Genomic DNA, 25,234 nt, shown 5'->3' with positions numbered 1-25,234 from the left:
AGGTAACACTGCAATCCTAAAATGAAAACTTCTGTAATGAGTGTTGTACAAAAGAAAAGGAAAATTTTAACATATACCACTCTTGAACAAATGATGACTAGAAAGATGAATATCTACAATCTGCTGACTCCAAACAAGAAATCCACTTAGCACAATTCAGCTAGTAGAGATAAATCCCCTGGAACACCTTAAACACCCTGCTTCAAAATATCCTGAGAAAAAAGAAAACACGATTAGCAGTAGCTAAACCCCACTAACCTAACCAAAAAAGAAGCAGAACACAGACAAACAGCATCCAGAACTAGTTCCCTAAACACAAAAGTAAATACCATCTTCACGGTATCTGAGAAGGTAAAATCTGATCATGTTTCTACTGCAGTCTAAATTTAAGGCAACAAATATCATCAAGGAAGGAAAGAAAGAAAGAAAGAAAGAGGGATAATGAAACATGGGAGAACAAACTAAAAAGAAAGCAGAATAGTACTGAACTTCTGAGAGAGAAATTACATGCAAGTTTGATACTTGAAAATCAACAACAGGTTTGGATTTTTTCACAGAGGGAGAATGTTTAGATTCTACATCACTAACATGATACTCAAAATTCACAGCTAAAAAAAAAAGTAAAAATTATGAAGCAGATAAAGGAAAAGAAAATTAACATAAGATATAAAAACATACGAAGATCAGTAAGTAATAATAATAACAATAGTAAATTTGCTGACAAGTGAGGAAAAGGCAAGCAGCAACTGTGCACTCATACAGATGTCTGTAGAGGTAGAATTATACAGCAGTAGGTAACTGGCTGGGGCACTGTCTTAAGAACAGTCACCAAATAAATAAAATGCAATGTTTCACATTTACAAAATTAAAAGTTTATTAATGTTGTCAGCAGCTTCCACTTAATAACACTTTACATTTTATATTTTGATGTCTTCTATTTTGCTTTTAGGAGTTATCTGTAATAACTCTTTTCAATATTTATACTTCCTGTATGCCTTGTCAAAGTATTATGCTCCTGTGATGTACATAAATCAATGGCCAATTATTACAATGTCAAGACCTTCATTTTGATTTAATACTTGTTTTTCATTCTTAGATTTTTTTATTTTCAATTATTCTTGGATATTTAAAACTAATATTATGAGGTCAGGCTAAGGTAATAGTTTTGTCCCATAGAATTGTGTGTTGTGTTATTTTTGCATTTTTTGCCATGGTTGAATTTTCTGTTTTATTCATTCTTACATATCCTCTATATTCTTGTAATATGTACTTTAATTTCCTTTCAGTTTGAAAAATTTAAGTACTACAACATTCACATTGTATTTTATAAATCCCATGCCTGTCTGTAAACTCTTTGGCATTACTCAGTATTTCTTTTTGTCTTGTTCATAAGTTTAAAAATTAGATAAAAGTTTTACTATTTCTTAAAAACATTAAATAAACGACCCCCTCAAACTTGGGATACAAGGTAAAAGTTTGTTTTTAGTTTTTTTCATAAACCAATTTAACATTGCATTTTTCAGCTAACATTTAATTATTACGAAATCTATTACACATTCTATCTACTATATATGGTATCAATTCTCCTTCAGTTACTATATGGTTAATTAGTAACAATTCATTATTTAAATCTTCCTGTTTAGAACATATTTATAATTTTCTGTAAAACAAGTTTAAAATGCAGAAAACTTTTGTGGTTATGACATAATTTGGTAGGGCAGCATGAGAACAGTAAATTATTTTCTGTAAACCGATGTTATTAAATTACCATTTGTATCTTTCTTGATAACTATGTCTGGAGAAGGTAGACTATTATTTTATTTAATTTCATATACAATTGAATTAATGTTTTATAATATATAAATAGTTAGTAAATTATTTTAATTTACTATTTCCATGCTGCCACACCATGAACATATCTTACCCAAACCTCTCACTTCAAACTTTGCTTTATCTAGTGCTTCATTTTCAAACACATCCATGTAATAGCCAGGTAATGATGGTGATAGCTAAATTCAATATAACTGCAATTTCGATTGCTGCAATTCTTCTTTATATTAATTTATTTTTAAAGCATCTAATACTTTCTTCTGTTGGATTTTGGTGAATAATGATTACATCAAATGACACAAGTAGGTCTTCCTATTTTAAGGTTAACTTTTTTAATCTTTTCTAAAAATACTATTGAATTTAACTGTATATTTGTTTTATCATTCAAAGTAAGATAACACACCCCTGAGATAATCAGGAATAAAGAATACAACATGGAGGACAGATGGATTAGAAGGTAGAAAAAAATGGGGGAAAAAAATTTAAATCTGAGTAATAATTAAGCCAAAGTTAATTTTTACTTAACTCCCATTCTACATATCGTGTGGTTTTGTGTAAAAGTATTAACGTTATGTTGAAACATAAATACTTTTGTTTGCCTAAATGTAATAAATGAATATGACAAAAACTTCAAACAACTGGAACAACTGTCTTATGCTTAAATAAATCTCCACTGAATAAAAGCTTGTACTATTGAACTAGCTGGGCCAAAGAGATCCAACATAGTTGGAAAATTTAGTTTTCAACATAAATGTAAAATGGAGCCTGTTATTTAATGTAAAAAAATACTTTTTATTTTATAACAACTATACTCTTTAGCATTTCTTTACCTTTACATGTACAGGAGGTTCTTCAAAAGTAAGTAGCATGTATCTGTCTCCCCTACTGGCTGAATCTCTCTGTCTTATCTGAAAGAAATATTTAAACTAATAATGACTTAAAAGTTTATTTTATTATTGTTTTTTAATGTTATACTGACCTAAACTAAATATTTTCATTTTGCCTTTATGCCTAATGAAAAAGTGATTAAATTACAGAATGAAAATTGAACATTTACAAATAATTTTCATGTATTGTATAGTAATATCATAATTCTTGTAGGCAACCATAGGCCATGTCAAGATAAACACTGTATACACTATACCAATTCTTAATAACAAATGCTAATAATGCTTTAGTGAATATGAATCCACTACTGTTTCACAGACATGAGGGAACCTATAACAGCATTGAACATTTTAACATATAACATCAAACACAACATCGTATAATCCTGTTAGTCAACCTTTTTTGTATCACATCCAGGTTGTAAAACTATGCAGATGAACATGCATTTTTAAAATGTAATTAAATTGTCTCAGCAGAAAACTGTACATATAAATGAGTAAAACCCTTTCTTTGGTAGATGTATTATTACTGACTATTAATGATTATTTGAAAAACATGTTATACTTTACTGCACAATTATTTCTGAAATTAGCACTGTCATAGCAACTGTATATATGTAGAACAAACATGCAACAATTAAATTTTTGCTTTATTGTTCTATGCATGTTATGTAGTATGCAACTGTTACCAATGAATTCAATGACTTAGCTACTGTGATTTTCTGACAAAAGTAAAAATGTCAAAAAATTATGAATTCAAACTTCAGATGCAATAAAATGCTTAAATAACAATATGTTTGTATAGTGTTTCAATAGCAGATTATTTTTTGATGGTAATCAATAAGTAAGCTGTCAAATGGGTTAAATCTATGTTAACATTACTTAAGCAAAATACACTACAGAAAAGAAGTACAACTTCTTAAGGGCTATCTTATTAGTATTATATTACTTTTGTTATGATCTAATACACAACCAGTAATTACCCATCTTTACTAATGCTAACACTCAATGCACAAATGTTCTGAAATTTCAGCTTGATAACTGAAAACTATATAAAAAGAAAAATGTGAATAAAATTACATCAAATCTAGCCCACATTGGTTGAAACCTTGAATTCTAAGTGACTTTACTTAAATATTATATGGGAGAATTGGTAGGATAAAGGTCTCTGGCTTTTTGTGTTATATATATTCTGAAGATGAAAGGGTGAGAAGATACAATCATATGAAAAACAAGCCAGGCTTCAATTGAGATAGTTTTATCTTTTAACAGGGAGAATGACTTACGGAATGAATTCTAACTGGTAGTAATGAAGGTTAGCACTTTATAGGAATTTAAAGGAAATCAATTATTTCCTGAAAAGTAGTTTTTCTTTCTTTCTCAGGGTTGGGTGTTCATGAAGAACCTTAAAGGACCTAATAGTCCCTTGTTACTGTAAATTATGGTAGAAAACAAATAGCAATTATTCAGACCAAATGCAAATTAATACTACTAGTTTGTTGGATGCTTAATAAGTAATTAATAATGGTACAAATAACAAAACATGCATTGTTTAAAGATGTATGATTTTCTTAATAATCTCTGCAGAAATTATGGGCAGTGGTATTTTTCTCTTTAAAAATACACCTTTTATTTAGGTTTATAAATCATTGTGGTGACTGACAATTTAACTTGGTACAAGAAATATCTGTTTTAAGAACCAGTCTTTTATACTGATGATTATGTATATCACCTTGATAAACAATAACCAACATATTTTATGATTATCAGATCAATGATTTTCAATAGTAAAGGTAAAATAGGATACATTTTGGTAATGTGCATTTACAATATAGCTTATAAAAATGATATACAGTAAATGCATTTATAAGCAACAAAAAAGCATGTGAACTGTGTGATCATGATTATAAAACTAATACATAGTAAATAAAAGTTACACAACTGACTGTGTACCACAGCAATAGTTTATTTTAAAAGTGACACATTCACAAATTAAACATAAATCCCTTTTCTCCTTAAACAGTTCCTAATTCATCAACAGCAAATCTGGTGATAAACTGTAATTTAAGGTCTCCTTGAATGTGAACTGCTAATATTGGCATAAGATGAAAAATGTTATTGTTTACAGCCAGTTATTTCTTAGACTTCAAACTTAATTCTGATTCATTAACTTTTAAAATTTATTGTCAGTGTTAACAAATAATTAAGAAAATAGTGTAACTGAATTACTTATGATGAAAGCATTCACAACTAAATTTACACATTTCTAGTTGCACATAAGTTTCATATGTGTACACATCTTTTAGATGATGACTGAAAAACTAATGTGAAAATTATCTCTACTTCAAATGACAGGCAGAGTTAATATTTATTCTACTTAACATCTTATGATAAAAATATTTTAAAATTACTTACCAATTCTTTAGTTTAATTAACAAGAAAACTATACTTTTCTAATTCATCAGATGTCACCTGTTCATGAAAACTTCACTAGGAAAAATGTCACACACACCATTTTATAAACTTATGCCTTCAAAGACAATCATTAATTATAAAATTAGCCTGAATTTCTATTACTCATAAAGGATCATGTAATGTTAGCACATGATCAGTTTGTTCTTGAAAATATACTTTTATATCTGGGTCTAATGATGATGCTCTTTACAGTACTCTCTTGAAACAAAAAATACTTGTAACAGTAGATCAGAGAAGTTGATTATTAGCTAAGATTCAAGGAGCTTCTGATAGACATTGGGACAGTACTTCTAAGTTGATCTTTTAAAAAGTTTTCTAATACATAAGGAATATATGAACTTCAAAGAAGAATACTAGGAAGCTTAAATAAACAACTAAAATGATGAGTATATGTAAACAGGTAACTTTATAGGACAGGATAAACTGTCTGGCACAGTGAGCTGCACCAGTACAGGTTGTTAGCATTTATGAAGAAACTTAAGAATTTTGTAGTGGACTATTAAGACAAACTCAATAGGTTGTGCAGGAAGCATTATGCCAAGTGATTTTCTTCTTGGCTATCAGTAATAAGTTGCAAAATACTTCTGATAAATTTTAAAGGAACAAACTTTGTTTCTTTTCCTCAAATACATGCAAGAAGCATTTGTAATAAAATGTTACAATGTGAGATTGTATGCTGTTAGCATGTCATACATCACCTGTTAAATAATTAGAATGATATGATTTTAGGAAAACCAATTCTTCCAGAATCATAAAATTATGTGGAAATGCATTTGTTATTATAAAATAAATGATTATGAAAGATATGGTTCTGATTGGGTTAAGGTTCCTACAGAAAATAAAATGTTTGATAACACTTTCCAAAGGTCTTCTGATGAGGATGATAAAACACCACACATATACAGTTACAGTGATAACAGAAACAAGTTTATTCACAAGACTTTAAAATAACTGATCGTTGCATTTATTTTTAGCACACAACACTGTTGTGGATTAATAATTTCTTATTCAGTGTCTAAATTTAATTTGGGGAAAAAATGTTATTTCTGACTTTTTCAGGAAGTGTGAATGATATGGTTAGCACTACTATTGCACATGTACATTTAGATGCATTATCACATATGGCATTTTGTATGAAAGCCAAATTTTACAGTACACAAGTCTCAAGAGTCCAATTTTAGAAAAGCCAACTTCACAAGTTACAAATTGGAAAATGTTAATATTATTTTAGTTAAATAAGCAAAAATGGATTGTGTTCCCTTTATGATTTTGCATTCTAGCCAAAAGCTTATTTGTAAATGGATGGATAATAAAGAATTATTAATAAATGATAAATGTTAAGCTTTCAAGAATATAAAGCTTTAAAAATAGTTGTAGTAGGGAAGAAAGTCACTATTAAAATTCAAAGGAATTACTAAAGATTTTTCTGTTTAACAATTAAATAAGGAATCTTTACGCTTCCATGTATGGTACATGTTTAAGTAGAATTAGTTAACCTTAGAGTAATGGGATAGGTTTAATTAACACTAGTAGATTAAATAAGATATTTATTATGAAGTGGTATCGCTGAATAACCAAACGTGTAAAAATGAAATAAAGAAATAAAACACAAGGAAAACAAAACTTTATTAATTCACAAGCACAGTGTGTGTGTTTATAGACACAAAAATGTTAATTCTGCCAGATTAAGTTCCTTTCTTAATTGATCTAGCAGACATCATTTACCACTGTTTCATTTCAAAATTCCTTATTTTGTGGCATAGTAGGATCTATACAAAATGTACAGCATTGCCCACCTGACTGGTCATTCCCCATTGAACACAGAGGAGGCACTAACCTTATCATCATCTCAACTAACATTTATGGACACCAGCTGTCAACCTTCTTGCAAAATGTCTAACATTACAGTCATGTAAGATATGGACAGAAAAGGTGTGACCTCACAAGTGACAAAGTTACAACACCATAATTTAATGATTTTCTTGACTGTATGTTTTGTGAAACTGTACATACACGAAAAGATAAATCCATAATATTATAATGAAATAAGAAGTTAGAAATACAAGGTATATTTATATACATGTACACATATTCAAACTTTTAGTCATTCTAATAATAGTTTTATGGTGGATAAACATTAACATGGTTAACACTTTTTTGTTTATTTGAAATTAAGCACAAATCTACATAATAGGCTATCTGTGCTCTGCCAGGTATCAAAACCTGGTTTCTAGCAGTGCAAGTCCTTAAACACACCACTTTGCTACTGGGAACACGTTAACACTTATAAGCAAAATTCTTTTATTGGAAGAAACATTTGAATTCTCACTGGTATGATTTGTTGATAGGTGAAAAAGAAATTTTATAACTTGATGATGAAAAAAGTGTTTTGGTAAAATTTATGGAAATTATGAGCTTAATATTTTTAAAATTAAAATAACTCAATATAACTGTTTATACTGTTTTTTCAGCCATATTCATTGTTATGGTACAATTAACTTATTACATATCACTCCTGATCTCCATTCCCTGCCATAATATACTAATAACCAGAAAATTGTCTTATTCAACACAAGGATATTAATTCAATCAACAGAATTTTGAGGAGCTTTTACACATGTTTAGAACATGACAAGCTATTTCATCTTTTGTTTGATTATTTCCATTAAGACTAGAACTTGGAAGTAAGAAAAAGTACATGTTAAGAAAGAATGCATAGATATAGAGATAAGTGTATCAAAGACATCAAAAAGTAATATTCTTCTACAGGAAGGACTAAATGACTGAAAGTTCATTTTTATTCAGACTAGATAGATATACTTGAGCAAAAGACAACATTCAACCAAAATAGCAGAATCAATGAAAAAAAAGAGACTGCATGGACTAAAAAGAATCATCTCATTAACATCTCTACAGAAATTTCCAAGTTATCAAATTGGCAGTTTATAACCAAGAAACAAACAGCAGTATAATGCAGAAAACATTTGTCATTGTTTACATTTCTATTTGAAAATTTTCCTGTATGGAATAATGTACTATAGCTGTCATGAAGAAAGAGAAAAGTTAAAATTGATGGACTGTATGAAAGATCTTCTAAGTTATAACAAACCCTTAATCACCTTAATAGAAAGGAATAAACATTGTCAAACAGTGGTATGTAAGTCAAATTAATAAGATGACAACATAAACAGGAAATAGACTGGCAACTTTGTATCAGGTTGAACTACATTCTGCTATAATATTAATGTGAATTTCCTAAGATGCCAGAAAAGTCTTTATTTACTGTAGTCCATTCATCAAAGAGAATTAGTTCACAGAAGTCAGCAGAAGTTTAATGGTTCATCCCAAAGATGTTAAGATGTTTGCTTTGAATCTGTGATTGATCTAGTCATGAAATATGGCTGAAAATGCTGCCATGTTCTCTAAACTCATCTTGGACAGTATGAAAACAATGAATTTACACACACACTACCATCTTGAAAGGGTCCTAATTATAAAAGTGACAACGTAAAAATATGCAGTAGATATAATACAGTATTAGTTGACATGTTATTTGCCCTACTACAGTGATCAAAAAATTCATAACCTACCATAAAATAATTCTACACCAATTGAATTCCAGCAACTTACACTGTTAGAACAACAAAATAATCTACTAGCCTTATATAATTTTTTTCATATTTTACTTTATTGTTAAAACAAAAATGAATGAAATGTGATTTACAATACCAGATCACAGGCTTAGTAATTCACTACCCACAGTTTATGCTTTGAACACAAGTGAAGAAGAGCATTCCTGTTTTCAGATGAAATAAGTAGTTTTTAAAACTATTTGTTGGCAACCATATAACAGTTTTGTAAAATTTCTCACATACCGTGGTTAAGGGAGAGTAGTCAACTCCTGACCACTGTTGAAAGAATTAGTCAATTGGAGTACAATCTGAAATTACCACTGCTTAAAAAACGCTTATCCAATTTTTGCTCACTTTGTTTACAATCATTAGAAATTACAGTATTTTCCTAGCAATAGCAGATATCTTCTTTTCAATGCTTCTGTAATAAACTTTGATGATAAATTTCTGTCTTTCGAAAGTAAATTTTAGAAAAGGGTCTTTGATAACGATGCTCCTTCTAAATTGATACTTACTGCTGTGATCCTAAGAGAGTCAGTGAGATCTTTATTCTCACTAACTGTATTGCACTTGCGTACAGTGCTGAAGCAGATACCTGCATCATTACTTGATCAGTCTTCTTTGAATATTTAAGCAAATTGAGTGCTGTGCAAATGTTCTAATGAAGTGGTCAATAAGCACAGATCTTAGTGGATAAAAAAATTTAGGTCAAATGACCAAACAAGTAAAAATCTAATCCTTTTAAAGCCACATGAAAATCTCAAACAGCAAGCCAAAGCATGCACAAAGAAACCAAGTCATCAAGAACCAAAAAACTGAGTGGTGAAGGCATAACCAAATCTAGAATTGCCTTTGATATGCTTAATGAGGAAATAAATACCCAAAATGTAAAAAAAAATAACAAACTCTTAGTCTCAGGTTAATAATAAATGTTGTTCGCCTTTTACTAAAGTATGTAAATAATGTTTTCCACATATCAAGCAATCTGAAATCTTGGTTGCATTGCCTAAATTGCTACATCTGACATGTCTCTGACTAATATCACATTTATCCATCCCCCTACAGTAATTTTTATTTTAGCTTTCACCTGAATAGGACAGACTATGAGATCAAGATTACCAAAGCACCCAAACTAAAACTACTTACATGCATACTTACTCAACATATCTATTTTAAATCAGCAAGTATTGTAATATCAGTTAAACCATTCCATACATTTCTAACTTAATACAGATCATCCAGCTAAAGAACAAGGATGAATCTACTTCAGAGCTATAATTAACTACTCTTGCAATTCAAGTTTGTATTTCCATATTTTTTATTCCACAACAGACACAGGTTAGAAACAGACAGATTATAAAAGCCTCTAACAATTGTAAACACCTAAAACAAGTCACCTCTAGTTCTTCAATGTTCCAGAGGAAACATGTCCAAATCTTTGGGCTTCTCGTTTGCAGTTCAAATTTCTTAAACCAGGTATCATTCTGGTAGTCTGTCAGCATCTTTCCAGTGTGTTGATATCCTCCTTGTAGCAAGAGGACCAAATTGAAAACATTATTCGAAATGTGATTTTTTTCCAGTTTTATAAAAACCTTTACACTAAAATTAAAAGTTTATTCAGAACCCTTTCATTTTTTCCACAGCTAAATGATCTGAACATTCATCACAACCCTTCAATTTTCAACCACCCACATAATTTTTGTTCACGTCTTTATCACTTTATAAACAGCTACTTCCTTAATTATCCATTTGTGCAGTACCATATCAAAATCTACTTGAAAAACAAGGAAACCTTATTTTGAAAAAAATAAAGCTCCAGCAAAATCTGATAAAAAGATGGTTAGATAAGAAATCCCCTTCCTAAAACCATGCTGCCAACAGAAGCTAATGCAGTTCTAAAACTGCCCGACTTCCCTTATGACCCCACTTCAAACAGATTATCCCTCCAGCATTAAAAGGTTTTTGAAAAACCAAAAATTAATGAGCCATCATTGCCTTACCTAGCTGTTTCAATTGGTTTACGATAAATTTCATCAGGCTCAGAAACACTACTTTCAAAGTTCACCAAAACTACTTTTCTTCAACGAAAACAATGTAGTTTCTTTCCACCTTTTAAGAAATTGCCTAGTTTAAAACTTCTTCACATATGCAAAATGTAATTAGCTATGCCCCTTTCTTCCAAGGTTCCCATAAATTTTTTATAGTTTATGTATAAACATAATCCCCAAAGTCAAATTTTGAGGTTTGAGCTAAGACTTAGTAGTCCTTCTATGCTTGAACAATGTTTCTCAACATTTTATTTTAATAAAACTTAAAATTTGCCATTTTACTAATGCCCTTCATATTCTTATAAACAGTATTTTTTCTTTCATTGATGTTATCTTTTCAACCTCAGGAGCTACAATCCCAATTAACTTAAAATTTAAAGGATTGTATTAAATGTTTTTTGCCTATTCATGTTCACCTGGTGAATTTTGGAAAGTTTAATGTCTGAAAGCTAACATTTTCCTACACTGAAAACATATATTTAATTGATACTTACCCTTACCTTTGATCACATAATGACGTTTCTTGTCTTCTGCTTCCCTCTATTTGCACAATTTTTGTTCATCACTAGCCAAGGCTCCCATCTACCCTCACATGATTTCACTAATATGCAAATAAACATGCAACAACCCTCCTAGAACAGCTGACTTCCTCCATACCATAGAGCTGTCTCTTAAATAAAACTAAGTAAAAAAGATGCAATGGAAATGGGGAGAACAAATGAGAAGTGTTAGAAGAGATAAGGATCTACTGGAACTAGATATTCAGTATAGCAAAATGTTAACTTCTGATGTAATACCTTACATCTGCTCACATAATAGCTAGATTCCTACACTGAAGTGGTGGAAGTACCAGCACAAAAGTCACCTAGATGTGCACTCTTTGAACGGTGACCACAGAGAACCGTTTGAAACAAAGTTTCAAACAACTTGTGGTCAGAGTTTATATTTCTCATCTTTCCATTCTTATTTTCTGTAGTTATTGTACTATTAACAATAGATTTAGAAACTTGATGAAACAAAATGAATAGTACTGTTGGGACTTTTTGGTGTGGACCACAAAATGAGTAAGTAACTCTCCTGAAAATTTCTACTTCCAATCTTTTCACACCTATTTCCTGTGTTTATTTTATTGTTAGTTACTGGAGTAAAAACCTTTCAAAGATAAAGCAATGAATTACCACTCTTAACATTAGACTTTTCCCAGCTTCAAAACCACAGTTTGGTAGGGTTTATTGGCTTGTGCATGGTACAGGAATTGCAAAAAACTATTACCTAAAGTACTATATAAAAGTGAGTGAAAATATTTATGATATGGTTAGATACAAAGTCTGATCCAATAAACGTGTTAGGTATCTAAATGTTAGTTACCTCCCAAGATCTGCAGTATAGGCACAAAAGACTATAAACGTTTATGAATATCCTGCTTCCTATTAACCATACTTATACAGTAATTACGAAATGCTTAGTTTCCATAGTATAAACAAGGTCCATTTTGGTTTAGCTAATATTTATAACTTAGTCTTCTTGATAATCACTTTAGAAGCATTACACAAAATGGGTATTACTACAGTTTACACAGACAAGTTAACTTGCCTCAATATATGGTTTTTAGAATTAGTGTGTGTGTGTGTGGGGGGAGGGTTCTAATTGCAAAGTCACATTAGGCTATCTGCTGTGCCCACCAAGAGGAATTAAACCCCTTATTTCAGAGTTGTAAATCCATAGACTTACAGCTTTCCCAGCAGGGGACTTAGAATCAGTGGAGAAATGTAAGTGTAAAAAGACCTTAGAAGCAGAAAATGCCATTAATGAAATGAAGTTTTATTAATACAACTGACAGCAACATCACAGTTTAAATCAATAAAGGTCAATTTTTAACTAGTATAATAAATAATATAAAACAAGTATTTACACCAGCTTTTTCTCATGAACCAAATGGGTCGTGGCTAGGCATTTCTAATTCCATTCCAAACAATTTCTGAGCTCTGTACCTTAGAGGTCAATGAATGACCAAAAGAGATAAATCAAAGCTTTAGAGAAAATAAAATAAAGAGTCCCTTTGTAAATGTTTAAGATTTCCATTTTCAAAAACAATCACAGTATACAGACTTTATAAACAAATGTGGGCACCAAATTTCATCAGTTTTGAATCCCTTAATCAGGTGTTCAAAAGTCATTCTATGCATTTCTTCCAAATGTGAACAAGGCTTTAGTAGCATGAAAGTTACCATTAACGAAATGAGGTCTAGGCTGTTAATCAATCATGTAACAAATCTCATGTTCATTAGCTTCACACCCCTCCTAGAAATCAAACAACTATGTATACAAATGACTTAAATGTCATTATTCAGCAATTGATATGTAAATAAAGAGTAGCCAAGTCCAAGGAACTCACTATAGACTAAGCTTGGAAGTTCTGTTAAAAAATTATTCAGGAATTCAAAAGTTTAAGGTGAGAGAAAATTAATTACAATTCACAGCTGCTAGTTCCTGACCAATACTATACTAGTATATGTTTTTTTTTTGTGACATATTATATACTAATCATAGTAATTATTTAAAAAACACATTTCCTCACCTCTTTATTTGGCACTATACCACTGCACATGCCAGACAATGCAGAGAAGCTAAGGTGCCTTTAGTCTGAAACAAGAGGAGAATCCCAACCATCTTCAATTCAAAACCTGGAAGCAGAAGGCAAAAACAACTTCTGTTCCAATAATACAGCGAAGGCACAAAACTAGGTGGTATTGATAATTTTTCATTCATTTCAGGTTGGAGACTTATATTGGCTTGCCCTACATTGATCCACCACCAAATTATCCAGGAACTGATATCCATACAGTAGTAAGATAGAAGAGAACCAGTTGAAGAATGAATTTGTCCAGACCAACACTAGGTAACATCAGGTATGACTTCATGTCATCAGTAGGAAAAGAGTCATCACTACCTGTACCAAAAGAACATCACGACCTTGCTCTTGACTGAGTGAAATTGGTCAAACTCAGTAGAAGCTTCTGTAGTACACCACCACAGAAGCTAGGAACTGGTTAGTGGTAAGAACCCCTGTACTCCACTGGGATAGATAGAGGGATAGCAATGGAATGGAAAGTAAACAAGAATTCAGCATTAAAATACAGTGCAATGAGAGACTAGGAAAACCATATTTTGAAAAGAATGGAAGGATGGACAATAATCCCAATGCTATTTTACTTATAATTGTCCACGAGTTGGTATGATCATATACTGTCTTATTTATGAAGCAAAATACTGTATGTATGAAAACCTCTTAGCAGTTTTGTGAAACACCTCATCTCTTCAATGAACATTATAATCCTTTACAGCTTTATGGCATTGATTTACACTTAAGTACATCTGAATAGGAACTACATGCCACAGAGCAGGTTCTAGGCAAGGACAAAGGGCCACTGTAATGGAAGAAACAGGAAAGTAAGAATTTAACTCTGTCAGAGTCTAAATGAAGCATGGAGAATGGCAAATGGTTGCATGATACATAAAAGATGAAAGACAGATAGTCAAATGATGCAGTTAGTAGGCAATAACAATTTTAAGCATAGTCCACATGTAGGCCTCCACAATATCTTCTAATGGATGACAAAAAAAAAGGGTAAGATGACAGATCTGGTGCGAGGAACATTGGAAATACAATAAGAATCCTGAAATAATAATGCATGAGTGAGAAGAATTCATCTGGTAAAGGTAACAGGAGAAAGATCACACGTAGAAAAAGAATCTCAGAGTATAAAAAGATGGGAATGAGACACACAGAAGGAAGCAATGCAGGCAACATAACAATGTCGAATCTTTAATAGATAATGATGATAATCCAAATTAAGACTTGGAACTCAAATGAGAATTGGATTGGAAAGAAACAGGAATGAAGGTGAGATTCCTTTCACACACTATTGACATCTTGAAGAAAAATCTCCAATCTGGATAAAGGCGAACATAGGTAGGGTGATTTAGAAAATGAGAGACATTGATAAGAAAGATATCAGACTTACAATGTCCACACATGAAGAAGAATAAGAAATACATCTTAAGGGAGAGGTGGCACAAAGTGAAAGAGGTCAATGATACAAAGGGTAAGACCATGAAGGACAACACTAAGATTCCAATCTGGTAATGCAACTGGATGGGATGTACAGGTTAAGTAAAAGAGAAGGGAAAAGAAAAGGAGAGAATATGACAGCAGCTGGAAGAAGGAAGGCTACTGTACAAAGTTACTTTACAGCCCACAAAGGTAGAAGCAGAAAAAAAAACACTGTCAAAAAGCCAAGTAAAAGAAACAGAGAGGTGAGGAACACTTCGGAGGGAAGACTAATGACAGAAAATGGGCCATTTACAAGAGGAAACCATCTGAAAAGAAGAGAAGACTGAGCAAGAAATGAAGGCCATCTCACAATGAAGAATCATCTCACAAGGGATTGGACAATATCCACACATGAAGACAGTGTAATTACAGCACAATAAAATATAGGTCTGATGTTGCCAGAAAATGCATGAACTTGAACAGGAATGAAGGTAATCTCATCTGTATGGGATGAGATAATTAAATGAGGTTCAACATTGGAAACTATGGTTGTGCAGACCAGAATGGGGACATGAGAGAGACTCAACATAGGAGTGGTTTGTAAAAAAGAGAGCACACAAGGAAGAAGATAGTAGGATAAGCACACAAAGACTGGTCCAATCCTGACTGAAGGAATCTGCTTCTAAAGCCAAACAATGCAAAACTAGAGACCAGAAGAAGGAAAGTTTTGCATTAAGCTAGGAGCATAATCACTGGAATACTTGAGGAGCAAGAGACCACTCCACTGGCAAAATTTTGTCTGGATGAGATAGAGCACGAGGGAAGTGACAAGCAAGAAGATGGACCTACTGAAATTGAGCTAAGAAAAGGAGATCCAGTTTTTGATGGCTAAGCAACTGCAAGTTGATACCCTCTTGTGTTAAGAAACAACAGTTAAACTTTCTGAATAGATCATGAAAAAGTGGCCCTGTACCATCAGTGGTAAATGATCTAAAACCTTATTAACATACAGGTGTTTCAAAAGGTTGGTGTGTATAGAATATTTGATTATCAACCATCTCCTAAGAGTCCAAAATTATTCATCATCCTATAAGACAAAGAGATACAAATCAGGAAGGGGAGAAGGTAGAGAAATGCTCACCAACATGTTGTCCTTGTTGAGCAACCAGGCAGAGTCCAAGGTATCCTAAATAAGATTCCACTGATTGTGCAACACCCACTGAAAGGCAACATGTATATATAACCCTGAGGGATGAAAGATTCTAATAAAGCCCAGGTTCCCAAAAAAGAAACCTCATATGGAGGAAGAGAAGACTTGGAATTGAAAACTATGAACTCTATCACTCACAAAGATAAGGTTGCACCCTGCTGAGGTATGCATTTAAAATTACTCCCAGATGAAAAATATACTGTGGTGAGCAAGATAAATTTGTCATTTTGACAAACCATGAGTCACCTCTGATAGGAGGAAACTAATATGGTTGTAAAAGGCTTGCTGAGGATGAGATAAAAGGAAACAGTTGTCCATATAATGGTGAAACTGCAAACCATGGTTGTGAATATAGCAGGCAAAGGTGCTGACCATGTGACAGAAGACATACTGCGGTGATACCAGATCAAAAGGTAGAGTGCAGAACTGAAACTGATCAATATGAAGAAAATGAAGGCAGTGTCCAGATACAGGAGAAGTTGATATGAAGTAAGCATCCAAAACATCAACCGTGGTTGTTAATAGATCTGGTGTTAACAATCATCAAAGGGCAAGTAAGAAGACTTCATGGTGAACAAGAGGAGGTTATTGAAGCAGTTTAGAGTGGAGAGATTGATAACAGAAAGCCAATTCCCAGTTTTATTTGGAACAAAAACTTGAAGAAAGGTGAAATACTTGTTCTACAATGTCCTTGTTCATGATATCTTGAACTGCTCCAGTGAGAATGACATCCAGTGCAGGGAAGAGAAATGAAGCATTGGAAAAAAAAAGAGAGGAGGAGCAGAAACACAAAGAGACAATCCTTCTGTTAGGACCTGAATAAGTGAACTGTCTGTGATGAAAGAGAACTACAAATGTGCACATGTGGACAACTGCACCCCCACTGAACAGTCAATGACAAAACTGGCATCAGAAAATATAACTATTAGCAATTTGCCACAGAGACCTGGAAGATGACACTGGTAAGTGGGAGGATGCAGGGAGGAGGGGTGATACATGAGAATAGAAGCAGAAGGGGATTGGTAAAGACAAGAAATGATGGAGGAACACTCATGTATAGTTTCTGCCCAAGACTTGAAAATATCAGGAAGATCTTCAAGTACATACTGGCACAAGAAAGAAGCCAGAGAGAGATTATGTAACTAGAAAGCAGATAAATGTACATGTGACATGAGGACATTCCTGCCAAGGAGATCCCAACAATAAAGAAGCCACGTATGAAAGTTGAGGAAGTGCGCTAATGTATATAAAAGGGTATATGTTTTTGCCACAAATTTTACAAGGAATGGTAGATAACCTCAGAAAGGAGATGAATAGATGAGAGATAATGGAGGATGAGAGTGAGATGGTGACACGAGAAATGAGCTGGGAAAAACCTGATAGTTGCAGCAGGATAAGAGGCCCATGCCTGAAATACACACACACACACACACACACACATATATATATATATATGAGAATCTAAATAAGGTAATTCCTACCTGTGCCATGTCAAAGTGCTGGGTAAGTCAAATGGATAAGAAATGGTTCAGAACAAGGGTGGAAGACCTAAATAATCCAACATCAGGACAGAAGGAAGAGAGAGGAATAATAAAGCAAACAGGAAGACAAGAGGAAACAGATCTGAGAAATCACTGTCCAAAAGCAAAGACAAAGGAGGAGGTAGATCAAGGACAGAACAGAAAGGCAAAGCAAATACAGGAGGTAGAAAAAAGCTGTCCACATTTTCTTGTAGATTTCACAGTGGTACTGGAAATGGAGCTGGCTACATGACAGACTCTGATTCATGATGTATCAAAGTGTGGAGCCTGAAGCCATAGAATCCAACTATTGTTGGATCAGTAGTGGCAAAATCGAAACCAGAAGCTACTGTAGTAATACTCTATTGAGAATTAATTATGTGGCAACAAAAGAAACTTTCCATAAAAATGTTTTAGAAAAACAAACAAATGAACTCAATTTGTCAATATAGTAGTATCTAGTGGACTTGCACAGGATAATATAAAACACAAAGCAAAACCAAAGCATGACTTCATATTGGAATGCCAAATCAAGAAACAGTGAGACTGCTCTACAGTATGGTGGGCATCAGCTGCACTAGAAAGGTGTGTTACAATCCCACTATGGAGGGGTTGTTACATGCTTATTTGGTTGTTATAGAGAAGCTATACCATTTGAAATCATGTGAGGGTAGGTGAGAGCATCAAAACTAGGGTTAAAAACTGTACAAACAAAGGGCAGCACAAGTTAGGGAAGCTATTATGTGAGAAGAAGTAAATTACCATATTGAAAATGCACATTTTTATTGATTTTCCACTTGCAACAAATTCAAAATAATTAAAAACAAATTCTGTGATCTAATACATTCAAATTTATTATACACAAAGACTACAAGATTTATTCAATGACCATTCACTTTTGTAATAAACCAGTCATTTATTACAAACTACTCTGTATAAGGGCAATTATTATCTTACTAAAATTTAATAAGCATGTAACAATAACTCCAACTAACCATATCAGACTACTGCAATCTCATCATTCCTTAAGAGGCATCATAAATATTACAGAACATACAACCTATATGCGACTTTAGTCACGTGTAGGAGCATAAAGAACTGTCCAAAAGGATTCTGATATTAATGTACTGTAAAAGTAATTACGTTTTTAATTATGGGATTACAGAAATACCTTATTATACACTAATGACTAAAACATGATTTTGAAATTTTAGTGTTTTCTTCTACATTTTACCTAAAATGTTTAATATAGATATGCAAATTGACTTTCTAGCTGAAATCAAAACTCTCATTATGACAATATATTCAATACATCTAAGCTCAAAACATACCGTGTAATGATTTCATATTGTAATTTTTTCATTATAACTTCGTAATTAATACTTAATGCCATATGCATATACATATATACACACTACTTTTACAAACAATAATTCTATAATGAATTATGACCATCATAAACTTCATATTCACACAGTTATTTGCATATCAGCAATGTCATTTGAGTATACAGTGCGAACAGGAATAAATCTTGAAAATCAAAGTATTAGGAACTAGCTTAAGTTGATATTAGAGACTGCTACCTGATCATGCTATAAATTAGAGCTGCCAATATTTAAAACTTGAAACAGTACTGAACCAAAACTTTAGACAGACCACTTACACAATTTGATCAAGACAGTACAGAACAAGCACTAAACATTACTTACACTGCTGTTGTATAATTTTGATAAGGTAAATTAAAATATTGTAATTAATGCAATTTTTATTTTTCTGCACACACATACACACACACTTCTGGTCCAGCATTGCCAAGGCCTATTATAAACAAATTGGGCTTTTTTAAGATGCTTTACTTTTTTTAAGTGTCACAAATTTTTGATTTATCTTGAAGCTGCTTATTTGATTATGGGAGTGGCTTCAGTGATGGAACGTGTCAAATGAATAGCTTATACATCATTACAATCATCTTACTTACACTTCTGTTCAATTAAAAAACACTAACAATCATGAACTTTCTGGCCCACCCATCTGACATATCTTATATCCCCATTATGCCTCGCAAATTTCCATTTTGTGGGTAAGTCATAAAAGAGCAGTTTTGAGTCATTGCTGCTTACTTTCTTGTTAGACTACACAATACTCCTCTGCTCATATAGTTGAGAGCTCTTTGTCTCAGTTAATTAACACATTTTTGGAGATTCAACGCTTGCTTTAGCAACACGGTCTCCAGAGGTTTCTCTCTACCTTCACGAAAAACCTTAAAATCTAACTTTATTTCATTTTGTAATTATTAGAAGATCTATGCCATTAATTTGTGTACTCTTGTTGCCATACTTATTTTAAGTTCAGCGTAAACGGATCACTTATTAGTAATGTGGATTTGTATAATAAAAATCCTTACAATAAATATTATTCTGAAAATGGATGAAATGCTATACTTTTTTCAGTATAAGTATACAATGTTTAAAGAACTTATGAAATTATTTTTTCTTCTAAAGGTATTCTTCTAAATATATTTTTATTTATGATATCTGTAAAAGAAATGAATTTTTAAAATTGTTTAATAGAATATATTAGAAACCAAAATAAATGTTTCCAAAATTTACCACTTTTAATGAACAAATAATTAATAAAAATCATACTTTTTCTGTATATACATCATACTATTGTACTTTTAGTAATTATGTTGTAATCAGTATGATCACATCATACTGGTTGGCATTCCTGTAATTATGACAGAAAATTGTGTTTTGATTGTCTTTCAGCAATAACAAAGGGATTTTGGAACCATAATAAATTGAAACATCACAGTTATGTAAATGAATATTAAAAGCACTTGTGTTTGTTACAGAACCTGCAGCATACAAAAATTATTTGGTAAATTACAAAACAGGAAAATCTGGTGCAATTATATCAGCTATATCAAAAATGAATGTCTTTTAAATTATTTAGAGTATTAGTAAGTTCAGTTCTATTGAGAAGGAACTTCTTTAATTGTAGCATACAATTTTTATTTACTATATCATTCAACAAGTTTAATGATGTAACAGTTTAAGCAGATATGTTCACACCAAGTGATCTTTAAAGTTAATTTGCCTTAATTCATGCTTATCAGTTATTAATCTGCTATTAGATAAACATGCACCATGCTAAAATAAACATGGCAACTGTCAATAATGTTATATTAAATACAGTACACCACAATGATCTTTTACTTCACAAAGTTTACTTAACACTGAAATGTTTGAGTTTTTTCCAGTATGTTTTACCATTACCTCTTCCTAAGTTACCCAATAATTTATATAAACATTCCGAATTTTGTATTATAGCAAAATCGCTTTGTTATTAATCATAATACTAAAATTAAAGGTGAGTTTTGCTTGTTCACACACCTGATGAGTCAAAATAAAACTAAGAGTCAGACATTACTTTAAATTTCTTGCAATGCCATTTGTCAAAAAGAAGTACATCTCGACAAATCAAAATAAGCAGAAGTTAATTTTAAATTGAACCCCCTTTTCTCTTCTATGGTCTACTTTACAACACCCAGCTGATAAACAGTGCCATGCCAAATAAATGTATTTTTATTCAAGTTACACATACGCAACGTGGTACCTTAACACCGGCACCAATGAGGACTGGTACAATTTGTAGTGCAAGAGTAGCTGTATCTGCTGTCCTAACCTCTATTCCTTAAACCTAAAATTTACACTATAGGAGCACAGGGGTACGTTAAGCCTACCTTGATAAATCGTTCAACGGCATCTTTCGCTACATCTAAAAGAGTAGGTCTAGCGCCAAGATAAGTTCTTTGATTCATAGAAGCGCTTGTATCAACAAGAAATAATATAATCGTCATAGTGAAAATGAAGTATTACGTGTTATTTAAGTGTATACGATCTAAAATTTGCAGTTTAACACTCTTACGACTACTAATCATGGCGCCCATTCCAGCGCCTTCTTGTTCATTCCTCGTTCAGGGTTACCAACGCTGGTTGCCCACGTGATCTCGCTGGATTCTAAGTTAATGATTGGCTACAATTTTAGCAGTCAAGTTATACGTCACTAAGAAAACATATTCTACAAGTACTCGCGGTACCAGTCCACTTTTCTAATTTGAATTCACTTATCTCTGCATCACTTTTGTTTAGAAAATATAATTACTAATTTTGTTGTTGTTCATTTATATAGAAAAAGAAATTAAAGAATGATATCAACAATGGTAGTTTTTGTGTAATAAAATAACTACCGGACATGAAAGAAATTAATTGCTTCTCCATTTCTTTTTTAATTCTTAAAAACTATTTTAATTTAGCAGAATATTTTGGCAGACAGAAACAACAGTATTGCTCTTCTATTCTGGTTGGCATATTATACTAAATATATATCCTATAATCGAAGTTACAGTAGGCAGGTAAAAACAACAAACACTTGTCAAACCAATGATGGTTATATTTACTAATAAATATATACACCATTCCAGTCTTTGATCCATGTAATTCCCATGGGAGAAATAATAATACAAAAATTACTTGACACGTATTCTAAAATGGCATTAAAATATTCAAAACCAGATATAACTGCATGATGTACGTCGCTGTTGAGATAAAGGATTTGGAAATGTAATGTATCTCCATAAATACAAATGCCATTATTTCAGCAAAAGGGCTATAACCAGCATCGTACAGAAGAATTCAATCTTTAAGGTCTGTTACAAAAGTGATTTGTAGAGAAATTTAAAATTATGTAAGGAATGTCTGCACTCACTGACACTGGGAAAATACTGAAGCAGGTAATATCATACACTCAAATATGGGTAACAACTTTTCCGAATGATTGAAATGGCTGGTTACAGTCTACTGTTGGTAACATCCCCCACCTAGATAACATAAAAAAAAATCGTGACCTTGTGTCATGCTTGCTATTTTTATTTAAGTTTTTTGCATATTCTTAGTGGCACCCACATCAGTAATTGTTGCTGGCACCAATACAGTCAAGAATATGTCTCAAGATGGTCTCCATGATGTGAGGACCACAGCAAGGATTCAGTCTCATATATTTTAAGAACATTGTATTCTCTCAGGCTTCAGTATAACAGACTGAGTGACCTATCTGTACTAGCCTGTTATTAGCTGTGTCACACAGGTAAAAAAAAGTGAACCACTGTGGACTCTTAACATCAGTTATATGGTTATTGAGACACAAAATCACAAAGAATATATATTCACATTATCAACTTTCCTGTTATGGAGACTGCAACAATTTTGAGTTACAGTATAAATGGATTAGACCTATGCATGATGGTGAAATTTGAATATTTGGTGTACAGAGTATGTGAAATGTGATATTTTGTGGTTCACTTATAGAAAGATCAAAGACGAATTTTTGTACTTTTTATCATTTTCAAAATTTATGAAATAAAGTGAAATCTATAGGTAAATAAAGAAGTTTAAAGAATAGGGAAAATGCATCTCCCAGATCTTTGCACTGAAATGAGAGTAAGGCTAAATTTCTTTGGTTTTTGTTAATATGATAACAGATTTTTATCAGATGTTTATATATATTTCTAGATACAAGACCAAAATAAATTTTATGATAAAAAGAAAGATAAAATTGAAGGTAGTAAAAATATTTGTCTTGTTGAATGTCTGCTTGTGAATATTTATGATTGAACAAGTATTCAAAATATTTACTGAATTTGTCAAAAGTAATTTACTTTTAATCTTTTTGTGATGTTATATATTAAAATGATCTGTAAATTTTTTTTTCATTATGATTTTTGGTTTTAAATATTAGTTTCATATTTTTTTAAAATTCTGTTCACCATTCTTTTTTCACACAGTATGGTTGAACAATACATTTTCCTCATATCGAATGAATTGATCATGTATATGCATATATGAGAGACACTATGTATGAATTCAAGGTATGCCACTCCTATGACTGAGTTAAAGATATGTATGACAAGTGTTTGTTTACAAATTATGGGGTTGCTATCAGTAATATTTTATAGTCACCTTGGTGAATATTGATTTGATCAAACTTATATACATTTTTTATTGCAGACAGTGCTTTTCTAGAAGTAGTCCAAGATTGTTTTCTTTCCAGTTTACTTATCAAATATTTTATTTTTATCATATCTTTGTTGTTTTATGAGTGATGCCAGTTCTGTTGCACTTGTCCCCAGATTGGTTGAAACAATTTTTGACTGAATTAAAGAGATTTTGTTGATAAGACGTTTTCTTAAACCTATTCTGGTAATGTAATAAAACTTTTATAATACCAGTTTATATGGAATGACATTTAAATTTGCTATGAGCAATATTTAAAAAAAATTTTTGGTTGATTGGTAACAAAAGAGGGGTTTGTATATTATATATATATATATATATCTAATTAATATTCTAGTTTATCAGTCACTGTGTGAATGTGAAATACTATTAACATATTGACAATTAATTGTAAAAATCACCGTAGTTTATGAAGAAGAAAGTTTTTCCATCATAAAAACCAACAGAGCATGAACATTAGATAGAATAAGTTAGCAATCATGAGCTAGTATGTTCTCTACACACTTTTGTAAAATCAGCACAGTTTCAGATGTAGTGAAGAAGTAACAATTTTGGGGGTTTAAAAGCTTAAGGCACATTTCTTTTCTTGTAGAGATGACTGGAGGCAAGGAAAAAGACTGCATTCTGCTGCTTACATGTTTTTATTTCTTTTCTTGAATTGATTTCAAGATAAGTCATTTATGTTTATAAAGTGTTGCAAAAGATTTTAAAGAGTTAAGTTCCACTCTCTCCTCAAAAACAAAAAACGTCATGAGAAAGTTTAAATATTTTCTGATGTTAAGCTGCTGTATGGTAAAAACAAAATGTGATCCACATGACATCCCCAGTAGATTGTACCTTATCAGTCACACATATTTTAAACTGTTCTTGACGTTTATAATAACCATCTGAATTTACCTAAACATCATATAATGGCAAAAACTCAAACTGTTAATTAAGAGTCAGTTTAAAACAGCATATGAAGTTGAACTGGGATTAGGTAACACATGCAGCAAATGTCAGTAACAATGTATGGCTCATTAACCATTCAGTTAAAAATTACAAATAACATAATATGCTCATTAGTTTTCTTACTTAGAAGCTAAAGTTACTAGAGAATAAAATGAAAATGTGATAAAAATATCATGAAATCCACATTTGCTTACCACAATAAGGTGTGGTTATATATGTAATAAGAAAATCTAAGAAGCTACAGCAGGTACACAACACTTCTCACGAGCAAATGTAGCTAGAATCATGAAAAGTATAGGAATTTACTAAAGCTAGTGTTAAATTAGGATTTGAGATCACATTTGAACAGGTCCCATCAAGTGTGTTCTAAAAATATATAGTTTTACATATTTTTCTGTCGTTAAATAATAAAAGATATAACAAATTAACAACCTTTTAAAAGGAGACCATTTTTGTCCATCCTTTGTATATATAATTATTAATAAGATATTATGCTGATATACATCACTGTTTAATTTAGTATTTGAATGGAATAAACACTGATGAAATCCTA

At 31.8% G+C, this 25,234-nt stretch overlaps 1 protein-coding gene across 4 annotated transcripts in view; it reads right to left on the bottom strand.

Annotated features, from left to right (window-relative positions):
* The window catches only part of LOC143256866 (integrator complex subunit 6-B-like), a 68,713-nt gene extending 47,060 nt beyond the window's left edge, over window positions 1-21,653 (bottom strand). Inside the window, exons 1-3 of one of the 4 annotated variants that reach the window (XM_076514659.1) lie at window positions 21,402-21,636; window positions 10,222-10,349; window positions 2,661-2,738 (exon numbers count right to left, since the gene is read on the bottom strand). In XM_076514659.1, coding sequence (XP_076370774.1) covers window positions 2,661-2,738; window positions 10,222-10,326 — 183 coding nt within the window. In that variant the 5' untranslated portion in view covers window positions 10,327-10,349; window positions 21,402-21,636. Of the gene's footprint in view, window positions 1-2,660; window positions 2,739-10,221; window positions 10,350-11,366; window positions 17,542-21,401 lie in introns of those variants that run through there. The other 3 variants (XM_076514661.1, XM_076514660.1, XM_076514657.1) reach the window with 3 other exon arrangements.
* Window positions 21,654-25,234: the final 3,581 nt, after the last annotated feature.

Source organism: Tachypleus tridentatus, chromosome 7 (assembly GCF_004210375.1).
Source record: "Tachypleus tridentatus isolate NWPU-2018 chromosome 7, ASM421037v1, whole genome shotgun sequence".
In the NCBI taxonomy this organism is placed as follows: domain Eukaryota; kingdom Metazoa; phylum Arthropoda; class Merostomata; order Xiphosura; family Limulidae; genus Tachypleus; species Tachypleus tridentatus.
The sequence above is the reverse complement of the archived record's forward strand: the minus strand, read 5'-3'. Positions and strand labels throughout refer to the sequence as shown.